A 17,127-nucleotide genomic window follows, 5' to 3' on the forward strand; every position below is an offset into this window, starting at 1 on the left:
TGACGGGAAAAATGCGGAGGTTAGAGAAGTCGGGCGCCAGGATGCTCACAGCGGCAGATACGATTCGTGGACATGGCTGCTGGTGCTGGTGCTCGTCCTTTTTTTTCTTACATGTCTGCCGGCCTGTCTGCTCAAGCGTCTTTCGGGATCGCTTGCTTGACACGGGCAGGATAAGAGCACGCGCGCTCGACCCTTGAAAAAAAAGTGACCACTCCAAACACTACTCTAGGATGGCTTAAAGCAGAACGAACTCTCTGTTGTTCCTGTCTCTTAGCGCATTTAGCTCACGTTCGACCCGTTCTGGCGGGAGAGGCAGCGTGCTCAAACACCCGAATATGGACATTATACGCAGGACGCACTGTTGTTTTTTGTTTATAAGAGACGGAGAAGTGTGCCTTGGTAGAAACATCCAACTAGAACCATTCATGCTGCCATGCGAGCGACGACAATTTACAGCTGAAGCGCCGTTGAAGGAAAAGCCGCCAGAAAAGAAATCTCTGCTTGACTGTCGTTGACCGTCGACTTTTTGTTTTTTTGCGTGTGGTGTGTCCGTTTTTTGCTGTGTAATTTTTCTTCTTCTCTGCCTTCCGTGTGCCGCCTTGTCGGTGATATCGGCCCACTGATTCAACTATAAAAAGAACGAGTAAGATGAAGGTGATTGCCCACGAAGGATCCATCATCATGCACGGGTTTGATGTCAGAGACTTTCTGACACACCGTGCAGAAAGATAAAAAGAACCTCCAAAAGGGCAAAAGGGAAGAAAAGAAAAAGGAAAGTCAAGATAAGAAATATGTTCATATAAGTCAGCAGTATCATAAACCTTCTTTTTTTTGTCTCTCCCTTAATTATTGTCTGTCACCTTTTTTTCCCCAACGGTACTCCGTAGAGGATAGGCCCTCAAATGGTCTAAAGGTCTCTCTCTCTTCGTCACTGTCATTCTGGCTCTCTTCAGCTAAAAAGCAAAGGTTATGGTTGATGCACATACATGATGTTGAACGAACCGTTCTGAAGCATTGCAATGGAAGAAGCTTCGTCATTTTTGCGCGACACTTGGTTTTGTTTTCTCATTATTATTCATTCTCAGCGGTATCAATCACATTCGATGATCGCCAGATAGCAAGTCCCAGAGGTATTCCCGAAGTCGAGCTTGACAAACAAGGTACTTCCCTACTAGATCAAAACTCAGGAAGAAGCGAGGTTTCTCGTTTTCCCAGCTGTCGGGTCCATCCCCCAGCCGCACTGTCAAAGCATGCACCATGCCTTCTTTGTTTGCCCTGGCCTGGCCATGGGGCAATCTGTCATGATAACTGTGATAGCACCACCAATACTCTGTAGCTAGTTCGTTTCGAGCAGCCATGCATCAATTACATGAGAGGAAATCGGCACTATTGCCCTCTTGTGCTCCAGCGATCCAAACTCTATCCTCTAGAATGGACCGGGGAAGCAGAGGCGCTCGCTCCGTCCACAATTTCTGTCCTGACCGATTAGAAGCTTTGTTCGACGTTTAACCCAGTGTTGTTGTGATGCTGGGTGGAATGTGTTCTCGGATGTTCAACAACCGTCTTTACGCCTTCATATGCATTGACCTTCGATAGTCATCTTGCTGTTTTCGATATGAGGAAAAGGGTCCAGCCAGGATGCGCTAATTGGTAGTTATCTTACCCCTGCAGGTGGTTGTAGTGCGTACCACAGATTGAACGCGCGCACAGGGCAAGACAATATTTCATTCTCTCTCTCAGTCTCTCTTGCTATCTCTCTCTCTCTCTTTCGCACACACACTAACAACAGATGTGATGTGACTGCGTGTGCCAGTGTAAATGCTCCGATTTGTGAGATGCTGCCTAGTCTGCATGCATGTATGCATCCAACCGAGGAACACCGGGCCACAGCATGAAAAATTCTGATACACTTGGAAAGCAAGAAAGTTATCCTAATGCGAGCATCACTAGACCAGTGAAGCTGAAATTGTAGCCCTCCGCTGGAGCAATGCCGATCCTGTTTTCCTCGTTGTGTGCGTGCAGTACGTTTTGTCTTCGTGTGTATACCTAACGGGTCCAAGAATAGGTCTGTGGGACGTGATATATTCCTTCATCCATTATCTTCTTCTGCCTCATTCCCCAGCCGCCATGGCCGTGGAGATAGTGGTGATGTTCAGTCACCTCTATCCCCGGCTAAGCAGACACGGCACCGATAGGACAAAGCTCTCGTTTGGTGGCAGCTGTTTCCCCTCCAGGAGCTGAGACGAGATACCATGAACAGGAACTGAACCAGCCAAACCTTCGAGAGACCCTTTGAACCCGCGATTTACAAGTGCAAAATAGAGCACCCCACCCTCCGGCGTATTCGATATCGCGAGCGAGGTTGAAAGCCCGGAAGCTTGGTATTCAGAGGGGGGAAAAGGTAAAACCACCTTCGACCTTGGTGCCGAGTCATGCAAAATATCAAGAATATCAAGTCGCGGCAGGTGAGAAGACAACGGCATATACCTGCTTCTGGCAGTCATTATCTTGATCTTATCTCATGACGATTTGTTCCACGGATCGGTATACCGCTGCTATGTGTACTCTGCGGTCTTGTGCTGCACGCCTTATTCTTCACCTTCTTCTCTTTTTTTCCTTGTCCTTTCTTTTTCTTTTTCTTTTTTTTTTTTTTGCTCTATATTTTATGGAATGTGATGGTTCCTTGCTTGATGCTCGCGAGCGTTGACGTTGGGAGTTGATGTTGTTGATACACATGTAGTCGGAAAGTTGGAAGTCCAGCAGACACATCACTGCTTATGTAACCCTGCCTTGGACAACGACGCCCGGCGTATTCCTGGATATCTTCAAGGCCGCGAATTCAAGATATCCTCTTCGTTTGTCACACGCCGCCGATGGGCCTTGTACTATGGACATAGTCTACATGTCGACTCCAGCGTGACCGCGACAGATCGACTAGATCGAGAGGAGCTGCCCGCAACACCCGCAACGCCCACATCTCGATCGTGCATTGGGATGGTCAGCGGCTCTGGCCGATCGATAGGGAGAAAGAACTAGCCATAATCTACTCCGTACCAGTAGTGGCGGCAAATCCCCATGGCAAATCACCACACGCTACGCGTGTACTCTGCGTACAGCTGGACTTCGCAGCGAGGTTGGGAAGAGGAGAAAGCATGTGAAATGATCATGCAATGGCGCCGCGCCGATAGACGACCTACAAGCCTCTAAGATCCGGGGTAGTAAAAAGGTAAAAAATGGCTCGGTTGACTAAACCAGGTCCCATCAGCTGTTGTTTCGGCAAAAGCTGCTCGACAAGATGTGGGCATGACTGATGGAAATGTCGAAGGAGCCAATTGCACACGACCACCTTCCCGTGCTCCCGGGCTTGGAAGCGTTGAACCCATTTTACGAAAACCCCAAGGTGTACTCCGTGCTTCGGAGGGTTGGGGCATATCAACTGCCCTCGGGATGGGTCCAGGACAAATGAGGGCCCAAGAGAGATCTTGGTGTCCACAAATATTGTCACGGAGGTGTGGAAACAGTGAACGACCAGTTGGGAAACTTTGCCGTCGGCCATCCACACCCCCCTGCAGAACAGGAACACACCATGGAAGTCTGTTCCTGACCCAGGCGATGTGATGGTTACTCCACCAGCGCATACCAGGAAGCTTCGACTAGTGTCTGAACCCTAGGATATTGTGAAACACGCCAGAAGCCCATCCAGTTGGTCTTCCATGCTGGCCGTCCAAGGGCTCCCAAGGATGGATGGCTCGGAGTAACTCGACAGAGGACTAGGGAAGAGCCAACGACAGGCCCCCGAGCAGAGGCAATTAGTCCGTCGCGTCGTGCATGGAGGAGGGTGGCATGGGCGAGTTGGAAATGCAGCCTTGCCGGGTCAGGCACAGGTTGAACCCGATGAATATATGCTCATGTCTCGAGTCTTCCGACTGTGTGCGGCAGATAAAATATCTTGGTGCATAAAACGGCCTAATTCTGCATATATTTAATTTCCCATGCTGTTGCCATTGGCGTCAGCAATAATCGACAAAAGGCCGTTCCAAGGTTGTGCCTGAGCAGGCTATTCTTGCAAGGTGACCACACCACCACCACCTCCTCCTCCTCTCGAATATCCTCTCTTGCTCTGAACGCACCTGGACCGCCTAGAACCGACTGCGGGATTCATGCAAAAATAACTGAAACAAGTTCTATAAATGGTAAATCTATCAAGTGTTTCTTTCGCTACCAGGCACCACATACGGAGCCCTATGATATTAAACGCTCCAGAATCTCATATTATCGCCATCTCCGAGAGTTCCAAATGGGCCTCTTTTTCCCACATCTTACCAGTTGAAACAAACCAATAAGGATATGTCTATGCGTTGCTTCGGTGTATTTCTATATATATATGACTGTGGTCTGAAACATCTCTGTCGCTTAATTTCCATGGTTGGGCTCTTGAATGAATGAGCCAGGCAGACTATCTTGCCACATATACTTCCTGCGTCCACAGAAGGACTACAGACTGAAAAAGTCAAGGGCGATGTAAAACACCGACCTTGCATCAACGAAACAACAGAGCGACTCTCTGCATGGTACGATTTTGCCGCGACCATGCTCAAGAGGCAATTCTCGGGTTTGCCTGATACCCCAGCTGTGATATTCCATGAATCTTGCGTTTCAAAACGCCGTTCAGGCCGGTGACGAGAAATCAGCTTTTGCATATTTTGTGTGATGATGGACACGATCGCTGTAAACCAACAGGCCTAGCCAATCCTACATATAATGGCCTCCAATATACGGAGTATGCATGGCCTAAAAAATGTCCCGACAGCGCTTGGCGGCTGTGGTGTTGCGACCATACCGAAGCATTATTTTGAATAACATAGCAAGAGAAATTCTCTTCAGTTCATCACGCAAAAAAGTTGCCTTATTACACTTCTTCCCCTCCTCCGGATGGAGAAGTATTTCGATTAATACCAGCCTTTGAGGCAAGCGGCCTCCAACATGACGCACTCCAGGTAGGAGGCAACATCGTGAAAAAATCGAGTGCATGCATTGGCCAACGTCCAAAGGGCGCCTTCAAATCCGCCGTGCAAGTGGATGCACGTCCTAGCGATGACGGGAGGCGGGGAACGACGAAAAGAAAAAAAAAAAAAAATCACCCAATAACTAATGGCCACACTGGACCGCCAGGCAGTTCCGGGCTTTTTTTCTTCCCACCGCCTATACGAGATGTGCCGGGGCTTATTTGCACCCTTCCTTACTGGACCAGATAATGAGACCCTACTCCGTATGATGATGCCTGAAAACTGTCTCGGATGTTATTTTTTTTTTTTTTTTTTTATTTTTTTTTTGTTTGGCTGGATCTTTTCCACCTCCATTACCCGTTACTTCTGAGTCACTCTTGGCCATCGTTCACTTTACTTGCATTCAGCTGGCTTCACAGCATGTGATGAAGTAGGAAGGCTTCGCAATATCCGCCAAGGTGAGAGCAGCGAGGCAAAGAGGCATGTTCCTTGAACATACTCCATACACAGGTGACTTAAGTAAGTCGAGGCCGAAACTATTGTTAGTTATCATGGTTCCGACGGCAAGGTACATGGAAGAACCGGTACACGAGAATTGGTGCACCGGCAAATAAATACACAGTTCCGATTACAATCCTCCCCGAGCTACTTATTTTTCCCTCGACTAATCCAGATAACAGGACGCAGATTCAATGATACCAGGATGCAAAAGCACACCTTGCTAAAGTCCTTGTGCAGGCTACGAATTACGAGATACGATATTAATGCAGTTTAGCTTCCCGCCGGTTCTGTTCTTCGGACTTGCCTTCCAATCCAGTCACTTCATCTTTCCCACCCAAAACTCAACCCCCAATATGTCGGAGTTTAACGCGCCAGCTCCATCTTCCTTGGTGGACTTCTGCGCTAGCAGAGTCAGAACCGCGAGAAGGTGCCTGAGCATCATAGCCCCCACACGCTGAGGACCAGGCACACGGTTCCCTCGCTATTGGAGACTGGACTATTGATCACACCAGCGATTTGCCTTTAGAGTATGCAGCTGTCGATCCAAGACGCTTCCTTTCCCCATATTCGTCGTTTTCCATTTTGGCTTTACATTTCGACTTTGGGAGGACTCCACTGATCGCTTAGATTTTTGCGATTGTACCACATACTGTGAAACTACCGATTGAGGCAAATATGCACTCTCCTTCTCTGCCTTTTTCTCAAGAAAATTTGCCATTGCTACATCACTGCCAAAAACCGAACGCCATGCGTCCGATCATTTACTAAACCTCCGGTTCAGCCCATCGGCTATCTGTAGTCTATTTATCTTCCTTAAACCTTCCAGATCTTTTCCCCAGTCTTCCAACTGAAATGCATTGCACATCATAGCAAATAAGCAGGTGGGGATAGAGATGATGGCATGCCAATGGTCTGAATTGATGACTTCTTGATTCCTTCCAACTATTGTGCCCACATCAATCTTGTTCAACATTCAGTAACTTGAAACACGCAACGGGTATGCCACTTCCCACAATCCGTCCTCTTTTTTTTTTTTTTTTTTCCCGTTTGCCTTCCAGAAGGATGACAGATCCAATAGCATCTGCAGGTTATTGCCAATAACCCAACTCTCTTCTTCAGAGGGAAAGAAGAAAACCCCATCTAGAATTTGCCCCTCCCAGAATGCCAAAGTGCCACATGGTACGGGAGACAGAACCAACAAAGAGAATGGCATGGTGTCGATCAGGCGATCACATCCTCTGTCATCAAAATCGGAGGCACATTCATAAGCCCGTAAGTCTCCCCTGCCAAAGATACAATGACACACGAATAAAGTGGTTATGTTTGTTCAAGATATACAAGGCAAAAAGTGAGCACCATTTTTTTGTTTTCTGGATGCACCTATATCAAAGTCTCCGCAAGCATATGATAACTCGGATGCTTATTACCGCGGCAGGAAAGGATAGACACCAAGGTAGTCATCCTTCATGACGTCATGGTATACCAGTCATTTATCGACAAAGATTAAATCCCACTGGGAAAAGGAAGAGGGAATCAAACGAAGGCAGTATTAAGATACCCTTCTTGGGGGAGTCATGGAAGATGTAAAACGCAGAACTGGAAAAACATGGTAAAATTGGCCTCAGCGAAAGTGTCAAGTGAGATCATTGGGCTATATAGCCCTTCAGTCTCTTCCTATTATGTTTTTCATAGATATCGAGAGTCATGCTCCCGTATATCCCATCATCGGCCGTGGAGGAGAGAAAAGAAGAAGAGCAGGAAGAAAGGGAAAAATTCTGCAGAAGACTATCGAGGGAAAATTATATCACGTGATATGCTTATTCAGCATTAGGCGAGGCTCTGTTTGCACTGTTTGTACCTTTCCGTAAAAGGACTAGCGTACTTTGTTAAGCTTGGAATAAAAGATTTTTTCCCTTCGCCTTTTTCTTGCAATATTTTTCTTCTCTTCCTTTCTCTCTCTCGTGCGGCGAACGCAGCGTAAAATGATTATTATCATTACCCGTGTTACCTATGCGTCTGAGGCTGTCTGTACAGGCAGGTTCATCAGTGATGTTATCCATTTAGGTGTCAGCTGCGTCCCAGAGAGATGAAATTGCACGTTGATTCTTACGTTTATTGGCCGTTCCACATATCAGCAGGAACGGCCATTTGTTGGGATCAAACACTCATTGCATACCTATTCCGTACTGCTTTTGAATGAATATACCTTGTCTAGGGTACCCCGTACGTGTATGAGAATGGAAGCCTCCGCTATTGCTATTATGCTATGACGGTTCCTTTTGTTTATGGCGAGTTATAGAATTTTCTAGAATCCCCAGCGTTGATTGCGCTTCATATAGATAGACTGTTTCAATTGCCTGAGGCGCCAACCTTCTCTATAACACCTTCTCTCTTCTCCCCTTTCTCGCCGAAGATGCGTAGTCTGTCTACTCTTATCTTCTCACCATCCCCATCGCCGTCGACAAAATACACATTGAGGGAAGAAACTCCCTGGAACAGGACGTACCGGAGCTCAACGGTGGCAGTCCCCGTCTTTGGATCCCAATCCTTCGGAGATATTTCGCAAGTCTGCACAGGTTTGGAGTCATCCGCATCCTCAAATCCGATAATGTGGGTGTGGTTTGTAAAGAGCTTTATAGTCCTTGGCCGCATAGGTGCATCCTCTTCGTCATCGCTGTATGGTGGGAGTGAAGTTATTTGTAGAGAATGAACCTTGGTGGAGGATTGGAAGGGGATGAACACAATCAATTGCTCGTCTGTGTCGCTTAGCACCCAGTCAGGGGTTGTAGGCTCGTTTTCTTTGCCCTTAGCATTGGTGGCGGCAAGGGTACTGGGAATCTGGCTGTCGAACAAACTTCTCGCTGGGCCGGCTTCGTCGTCACGGTTAAGCATATCTATGCCCTTCACTTCTACTTCATCTGTAATGTCCTGGTAAGTTCGCGGCGCAGGAGCACCTAGCCAGGTCGAACCGTCATCATTACTTGTTTCCTTCGACGCTTTAGAGACTTCGCCGTTGGCAACCTGCACGCCAGCCATAGCTGCAGTGGTGAGAGCGTCTTTTTCCGCTCCCTTTACCTCTTGTAGGATTTCGCCGTGATGGTAAACAACGAATGTGGGCATACTGAAACAGGAGACATGACATGTTAGCTCCTTCTAAACTCCAAATCCAAACTGTCCACAGTAGCAGTAGAGGCTAAGATGTAAGAAAATCTTCAGGTACATACGCTGTGATATTGAAGAGCCTTGCGATCTCTTTTTGCTTGGCCACGTTGACCTTTGCGAACCTCACTTTTTCACCAGCATGCTCCTCCGACAGGCTCTCAAATACCGGAGCTATTGCTTTACATGGTCCACACCAGTCCGCATAGACTATAAGAAAGCAAAATGTTTAGTTTACGTTGAAATGTGGATAGTTGAGAGTAAGGCAATTATGTTGATGTTGAAGTTAGTGGGGTAACGAGGGGCAAGTCTGGAGAGCTTTGGGGGGAGAAGGGATATCTTACAATCCGCTATTAGAACGGGAGTCGTTGATAGCAGTGCTATGAACTCCTCTATGGACGTGACTTCGATCGGCTTGGACATATTGGGCGTAAGCGTGGCTGGTCACGTCGCGGCGGTGACTTGTCTCGGTTTTGAGGACGTTGGCAACTTCGCGCTTAGAGACTTTAAAGTAGTAGGCTAGTTAACTAACTAACCTAGCGAAGCAAGCACTGGGTTCCCATTTTAGCCGCAGGCGCTGCTGCTTTACCGCCACCCCAAGCTTTCGGTGGTGTATCCTCGATTCACATATAACCAGACATAGCCTCGAAAATATGTATCCTCTGAAAGTAATTGGATCTAAGAAGGTCTGGCTGGAATCTATATAAAACTTGCGTTCTTCGTCCGTTTTATAGGAAATTTTTAGAAAGCTACAAAGCGTCAGCAGCAGCAGCCTTTGTCTGCCTCTGTGGGAGACGTGTACCCGTGTCATTCCTGAAAATAAGCCATAACGTTGGGGACGGCTGAAAAAGCTTCCAAAATGGATCTGTTTTTGGCCTGTATGTTTATAGAATTAATCATCTAAAAGCTGTGTATTTGATTATACAATTCCAAAGATAAACGCCAACAATTTGTGAAAAGACTTCAAGGTTATGATATACTTAAAGTAGTAGCGGTCATAATATAGTAATTGGATCCAAAAATGTTCTCAATGTGAAACCTTGCCATTGCTGCACCAAAGCTCCTAGGGGTAATGTAGCAAAAGAGGATATGGATCTTAACTCCTATGCTATTCGGCAACGCCACAGATATGTCTAGTATGCAATAATAAAAGTTTCAGGAATTCCCATAACTTGGTTCCTTCCCTTGCTAAGGCACTTGGCTAGTCGTCCGAGGAACAACAACCTGCCGTAATGGAGGCCCCTTCCAAAAGAGTTTGCAGGCCAGTATCCCGTAGGTAAAGAGCGATGGCTCTCACCATAATGACGGACTGAGAAGGTCCTGCTTCCCCATCAATGGCTGTGGTAGTAAAAATATGAATTAGGCGCAGACGCTTTATCCATCAATGTCTTCACCCACAGCAAACACCACCTTAGCCCACAGGCTACATCCCCGGCAGCCTATAATAACCTCTCCTTTCTCTACTTCCTTCTCCAAATCTTCCTCGGTAACCATAAATCCTTTTTCGTCGCCACATCGACAACCTCGATACCACGTTTCAATGGTCTCTTGCCCTCCGCTCCCATCAGACTGACATGAAACTGTCTCTGTGGCCATATCGTCAAGGTCAAGTACCTCTAAACCAGTGCGGAAAACCACGTCATCATTCTCGTTCCTCCCAATATTTGATCTAGTCCTTGGAATTCCCGATAGCAGAAGAAACTGATCATATTCAGCTTTTGCTGCTGGGCTGGAAAGAACCTTATAGGCAGTTGTAATCTGGTCCACGGTACGAGGCTCTGCGGATTTAGGGGTATTTAGTGTGCCAGGTAGGCTATTCTGCTTTCCTATATCTTCTCCCGGTGAGGATAATGGTATTGACGGGCTAGATTTATCCGGGTGATACTGGAGTAAAGCGCGGTGGTAGGCCGCCTTGATGTCTTGCTTCCTCAACGAAACTGGAGGATGAGGGAGGCCGAGAATCTCATAATGCGAGATACCCCCATGGCTAGGGTCCGGGGGGGCCATTAAACAGGCGGCGCTGTCACTGCTGGTGGTTTATGCCTGCGATCTTCGGCGCAGCCGTTGAAATTTCATTGCAGTTCAATTTTTGTGCTTTCTGCTTAGTCAGCCCCGTTTACCCAGTGAGCTCGGAGGAGCGAAGAAGTCCCAGGCGCATCTCTAGTTATGTCTGCAGCGTCATAGCGACGAAGCTACTCTTATATATTCAGTACAGCGTACGGAGTAATAGCTGATGGCGAGGTCTGCATTGCACGGCTACTGGCAGCGAGAAGAAAAGTGCAGGTTGCGTTCTTTTATGGATGTCTTGGACATCAGCCCATCCAGGTCAGCCTGTATCCGGGAACCGAAACTAACGAGTTAGTTACTTAAACAAAGCTGATCCTGGTAGTTAGTCCAGCTCTGTGATCCACAGCCTTGCTTTAAATATTCCTCCATCCCCTCCACCCTTTAAGTAAAGGCAAACTACTTCTCTTGGGGTTTTTTTTTCTTTTCTTTCCCGGTCATTATTGTTTAGCAGGTGGTGCAACTTACCCCAGCTGCTACCGTTTACAATGCGTGCCGTAACCTTGATCGGGACACTGTCTGTCCTTACCGTTCTTTTCTACTGGCTTGACTCGAATCTCAGTAGCTTTTACATCTTCAAGCCATCGAGACTTCAGGAATTGGCAAAGGCATCGATTGCCAAACATCCCAACAATGTCACGGCGTTGATGGTGGATTTAAACGCGGCGTTGCAGGAGGAATATGGCAGTCAGCATATTGCGCCCTTTACCACCAACCCAGACAGATGGATTTGGAGGTATTCCAACCCCTGCGTTATATGATTATATTTCCAATTGCTGTATCGGACAACAGTTCCTAGTATGTGACTAACGCATATGGTAGTAACCACGGAAGCGCCATGGGAGCGTTCACTATTCTCCACGCCTCTATTACAGAATACTTGATATTCTACGGCACTCCTATCTATTCCAACGGACATTCTGGCCTTCACCTGGCCGATGACTACTTTGTCATTCTCAATGGCACAGAAAAGGCCTATAGACCAGGACAGCTGGAGGCCACCATATACTGGCCTGGAGATGTCAACCACTTGCCCAGAGGACAGTCAATTCATTATGCCATGGATGGGTGGGCTTTAGAGTTGGCGCAAGGTAAGTTAATTTTCGCATCTTGGGTGAATGGAATAGTCACTATATCCAGGAGTGAAATGCTAATATGGATGGATTATAGGTTGGATTCCAAGCATGCTTCCGTTCGGGCTGGTGGAGTCATTTACTAGCAACCTTGACTTTGTCAATCTTTGGAAGACTTGCTACTTGACTGCGGAGCTGATGGGGAGACAGCTGGGAGTTGGAAAATTTTGAAAACAGGCAAACACAGCGTTGGACGTTTCGAGGAGTAACGCCAGGTGTAATATATAGTTCGGGTAATTCATTGGATAGAGTGAGTGGGTGTCGGCTATTTCTCTTTGTTTCTCTGAGTATTTCATTGTTCCGTGCGGGTAGTCTAATGAAATGAGCAGCAAGAGTGGAGATGGATGCTTAACAATGACGTTATATTCTACGGCAAAATACACGATAGTCAATTTAGAGTATTCCATACACAGATTCAAAATGCGTGCCATCTAGTTTAAACGCCATAAAGATCCTGAATTGATAAAGACGCTAAGTTAAATGGGTCTAGTTAAATGGGTCTAGGTAGGGGGAATACTTTAATCGGTACAGTAAGCGAGACAAGCAAAGGAGGTATTGTGGGGAAGTGAAAAGAAAGAATGGGGGAAGGGAGTAGCTAGAAGTGGTACAAAAGGAAAAGGACTGGAAGTTGTCAGGACATGAACTCATATAAAAAGAGCTAATAAAACTCTTGCCATTTTCAGTTGTAGTCTTTTATTGCGTCTTGGGTTTTTTGCTCCTCTTTTCGGTCTTCAAAATCAAAACCAATTGGCTGATTTACTCGGAGGGCTTGAAAACGAAGCGGTCCTCTGGCTTAGACTCGAATGGAACACCAAGCTCAAGGAGCTTGACGAAAGCCTCGGAGAATTCCTTGAAGAAAACATCCGAGTCCTTGGCGTAGCGCTCGACGTGCTTCTTGAACTCACGGTCCTTGATCAGGGCCATATCAGTGGGAAGCATCATGAGAGTCTTGGTCTTGTTGTCAGTGAGCTGGGCAGGGCCGGACCACTAATTTAAGGAGTCAGTTAGTTGATGTTAAATAAACAAGCAAAGGACGACGGTTGCATATTGGCGTACCTTCTTGTTAACCCACTTCTCAGAGAGGAGGAGCTTGAAGAACTCGTTGGTCATGACAGTAGGGCTGAAGTCCCAAGGACCGTCATATCCGGAACGGTCAGCATGGGCACGACCCAGGGCATGAGCACCGCAGAGGGCAACCATTTCACGGTCATCAAAGCCCATGCGGCCAAAGATGTCTCTGATATGCTTCTGGTCCTTGGAGGCGTCGGGGAGGCGGCCATCTGGAGTGCAAGCAGAGGCATCGTTGTCCTTACGGCCAGGTCTCCATGGGATGGTGGGACCCTGCAACTCCTGGATGGCACAGGCACCGGCAAGAGTCCAGAGATCAGAGTAGGAGATCCATGGGAATTTGGCTATAGTATAACAAATGTCAGCAACACTGTCATGTTAAACGTTATGTCAACTCCTCAGTGTGATGGTCTGGACTCACCCTTAACGGGCTCCAAAAAGTCGCGAGCAGTCTTGAGACCAGCATTGGCTCCGTGGTTAGACTCGGGGTCGAATCTCATGGTAGCTCCATTGCTTCCTCCGGTCTTGGTGTCCTTGCAGTATGTGCCGGATGCGTGCCAGGCGAGACGAACGAGAACCTATCAAAAACGGGGAGATATATCAGTCACTGGCCGTCATGCGTATCCTGGTAGACAATAAAGGAAGAGCAAAAGGCTTACCGGTCCGTAGCTGCCATCATCATAGTCATCCTTCTCCACAAGAAGGTGCGCAATCTCGTCGTAAACCTTCTGGTAGTCCTCCTTGGTTGGGACAAATGGCTTCTGAGCAGCAGCAAAGCTCTCGTTGTTCATGTAGTAGTAAGTACCACCGGCAGCCAGGGCAACGGCTCCGAGAGCCCAGTACATGCCAGAGGAGGACTTTTGAGGCTCAGAGGCCGTGGAGTATCCTCTTCGCCAGGAGGCTCTGTAGGTCTGTGCTGGAAGGGAAAATCGAGCAGCATTACGAGTTGCCGAGGGTCTGACGGAGGTCACAGGCGTAGCGCCGCGAGCAAGAGCTCTCGAGAAGGTACGGGCAGCAGAGGCCATGGTAGCAGACAGCCGAAGCTAGATAGCAATTGACTGGTGTTAGAATGAGAGTGGTGACGGCTTTGATAAAAAGCGGCGATGTGACGAGCGGGAGATGAGGACGCAGAGGCGAAACGAAGGACGAGCGAGGCAGGGAAGTGAGGAAAAGGAAGAAGCAGCAGGAAAAAAGAAGCACGCAGAAGACGACGACGGAAGAGCGAAAGGGAAGCGTTTGGACCGAGATTAGTCATCCAGAACCATGGGTAAGACAGGAAAGGAGTTGCCCTGATTGGCTGGAGGGAGCCTGCCCCACTGAGTTACCGGAGCTTGACAGCCAATAAGCGGCCAGTAATTTGATAGCAAGTATCACGTGCAAGAGCGGATGTTATGTAATCAAGGCGAGGAGGAACGGGCGGGCAAAAGGCGATGGAGGCGCAGAGACGGAGCGCGCGATGGGCAGGACAGAGGCGGGCGCTGGAGAGGCCGCAGCTCTGGCAGAGGTGAAAGAAGAGGCAAGGAAGCAAGCTAAGCAAGGCGAGAGTGAGGAACAGCACACACAGCACGCAGACGGGATTATCAATTATTAGTCATCCCGAAGTGCGCCGCAATGGAGTATACACACTGCCTAATTAGTCAAAGGCCGACCCGCTTGGTTGCTCGGGCGGATTTCGGAGAGAAAAACGGCATCGGCTAAATTACCTTATTTAGACGCGTGTTGGACTAGGTTACCTTTGAACGCCTCAATCGCCGTTTGGTATAATCATTGATTGCAACGCCTGGATGGACACTTCGTTGCGATGTACGGAGAACCCATGTCTGATGATATGCCGGAAGACAAAGGACTGGCCTGTCAACATGTACAAGCTTGACTTCATGCAGGTCTTCCAAGCATTCCGCCTTTTGAGGTTGTGTGTGGTTGCTGGTACAGCGAGATCACCAAGCCCGTGTTGCTCACTATTGAACGGCCATGCAGGTTGGCGGAAGGGCGCATTAAAGCTTCAATGGCAGCTTCAAGCCATTGCCCATTTAGGAATGGACACGTTTGACGAAACTATCAAGTGTCTTTAGCGCCATCTGCCAAATCAAATATGTTGAGAAACGCTGCGACGTTCCGAAGGGATGCAGATATGTGGAATCATCCTTGGACACTGCTTTATGCCCGGATGAATAACCAACAGGTTTCTGCCTGGACCACACATGTCCCCATTTTATCGACAGGGTATATTATTGAGTCACAACTTAACTATGTCCTGGAACGGCCTACTTGACTACATATTTTAAGTCAAGATATCCCTGTGGTAACATGGGATATATGCTCCTCTTTTTTGAACTGTGAAATCAACAGCCGGGAGGATTGAGTCCGCAACCTACTGTGCTGGGTCGGAATATCAGCTGCTGGGAAATATCAACCTGACCAGCGTTACTCCGACTCTCTGCTAATATCTCGCATAACGGCATTTACCTTACCCCAGCCAGCATCTTATTCCTTCGAGGAATACAACTATGGCCAGAACGGAGCTCAAGATGATGTCATATTATCGAGAAACAAGCTGTACCTCCAGATACCCCAGATACCCCAGAATCTTCTCTCGTGGTGAGAGATCCTTGGCACCTGTAAGGATATATCTGATGGGGTTAACAACCCCCTTCACGTTATTTGTCTTGGTTGAGAAGCAATACCAGCAATTAAAAAGTGCAAGAAATCTCGAAGGCATGAATATACAGCAGGAATGGCCTACAACTTACAACTACCGCAAAACGAGAAAACAACGCTAGAACCATGCAACCAATACCATTGCTCAGCGGTTTATGCATGATTATGTTCCGACTCAATTATTGGACCGCAGGCCTGACGTCTCATCCTCAGTGTGATTGAAGCTACGAACTTGACGAGAAACGTCGAGGGCCTCAAGCAATCTTTCCACATTTTATAACACAAGATTTGTACACAGCCTTGCATAACACACCCAACAAAGTAATTGCAACCCACTAGTTCTATATTTATATTGAGCTCGCCAGTGCTGGGCAATTGGCTTTATCATGGACCCGTCACCCTCCGACGAGAACCCAGATTACAAGCAGCCGGGCGACCATGACCTAACCTCTGGAGACGTTGAGAATGAAACACTTGGTGATGACTATTGCTCAGATTTTGTGAATAGTCAGTATTGGCCCGTGCTAGATTTACCTCCTTTGACCAACGGATCTACCAGAGGCACAAACGAGGAGAGCTTTCCACAGGGACACCAGGCGGATGAGATATACGAATATCCTCCTCGTCACATTGAGGCTGGCGATACCGGGCCCCCAGGTACTGGAAGTAATTTGGAGGGTGTCTCTACATGGCAGGACATTGATATATGGAGAAACTTGACAACAATTCCCGTGAGTTCTGGTACGCCGCAATCCTCCCTTGACCAAATACATTCAAGATAAATGCCTAACCTACTCCGTGCTCCACAGGCTCCAACAGCACAGTAGGGAACTCTGGCGACTTAATTGAAGAGTGCAATCAATTAAGCAAGAGCGCCCCATCTCCTCCTTGGAATCATTTTGGAATACCGTCGGCGACTAACATGGCCTTTCCACAACCCATTCAACTCCTCCCAAGCCTTCCTAGACATAATCCAACCCTTTTTGCAGGTAATAATCGGCAGACCGCCGAAAGCAATGACAATAGGACACCTCATCCGTACGGCGTCAGTGAGCGGCGAGAAGAAACACTGTCGTTCCAAGGGGTGGTATCTCGGCCAAGTTGCTGGAGATGCATAATTTACAAAAAATCAGTACGAGTCTAGTTCTATATTGAGTTCCAGAGACCGAACTAATATCCTGTCATGAAGTGCCATACCGGAAATATGTAGCTTCGAAACACCGTAGTGTTACTATAATTATTATATAGAATACTGGAATTATATTAATCTACTAATTCTATAATATTATAGTAGCTTAATTATCTTTAGTATTCTAGTAAATAATAATATTATTATTATTATTATTCATTATACTCCTATGCAGTCAAGGACTATAAGGAGTTCCTATATTAAATATAGGAGCGAAAGGAAAGACAAGATTTTTAGCCTCCTATAGGCTTTAAATTTTTGGGAAGGGTATAGAATTAGAAGTAGGCTAATATAGCTAATTTAATAGTTAGAATTTTTAATAGTAGATCTATTAAGATACTATCTATTA

At 47.2% G+C, this 17,127-nt stretch overlaps 5 protein-coding genes across 5 annotated transcripts, besides 1 other annotated feature; 2 read left to right on the forward strand and 3 right to left on the reverse strand.

Moving 5' to 3' along the window:
* Positions 1-7,856: 7,856 nt before the first annotated feature.
* Positions 7,857-8,627, reverse strand: ARB_00367 (uncharacterized protein; the record flags this gene model as incomplete). Its single annotated transcript, XM_003013503.1, has 1 exon — positions 7,857-8,627. One exon carries the CDS (start codon positions 8,625-8,627, stop codon positions 7,857-7,859), a length of 771 nt encoding a protein of 256 aa, XP_003013549.1.
* Positions 8,628-10,040: 1,413 nt separating this feature from the next.
* Positions 10,041-10,673, reverse strand: ARB_00368 (DnaJ domain protein; the record flags this gene model as incomplete). The annotated part of the gene is made up of 1 exon (XM_003013504.1): positions 10,041-10,673. The coding sequence occupies one exon, from the start codon at positions 10,671-10,673 to the stop codon at positions 10,041-10,043; it is 633 nt and encodes a 210-aa protein (XP_003013550.1).
* A 545-nt stretch (positions 10,674-11,218) lies between these two features.
* ARB_00369 (C-8 sterol isomerase (Erg-1), putative) lies at positions 11,219-12,034 on the forward strand (the record flags this gene model as incomplete). The annotated part of the gene is made up of 3 exons (XM_003013505.1): positions 11,219-11,466; positions 11,553-11,821; positions 11,901-12,034. 3 exons carry the CDS (start codon positions 11,219-11,221, stop codon positions 12,032-12,034), a joined length of 651 nt encoding a protein of 216 aa, XP_003013551.1.
* A 585-nt stretch (positions 12,035-12,619) lies between these two features.
* On the reverse strand, positions 12,620-13,956 carry ARB_00370 (uncharacterized protein; the record flags this gene model as incomplete). The annotated part of the gene is made up of 4 exons (XM_003013506.1): positions 12,620-12,850; positions 12,920-13,275; positions 13,353-13,509; positions 13,591-13,956. 4 exons carry the CDS (start codon positions 13,954-13,956, stop codon positions 12,620-12,622), a joined length of 1,110 nt encoding a protein of 369 aa, XP_003013552.1.
* A 2,019-nt stretch (positions 13,957-15,975) lies between these two features.
* On the forward strand, positions 15,976-16,320 carry ARB_00371 (uncharacterized protein; the record flags this gene model as incomplete). The annotated part of the gene is made up of 1 exon (XM_003013507.1): positions 15,976-16,320. A coding segment is annotated over one exon (345 nt), but the record flags the coding sequence as incomplete, so codon positions are not given.
* Positions 16,321-16,917: 597 nt separating this feature from the next.
* Positions 16,918-17,127: part of a repeat region (AT_rich region) that runs on past the window's edge.

Source organism: Trichophyton benhamiae, assembly GCF_000151125.1.
Source record: "Trichophyton benhamiae CBS 112371 chromosome Unknown contig00070.0, whole genome shotgun sequence".
Classification (NCBI taxonomy): Eukaryota; Fungi; Ascomycota; class Eurotiomycetes; order Onygenales; family Arthrodermataceae; genus Trichophyton; species Trichophyton benhamiae.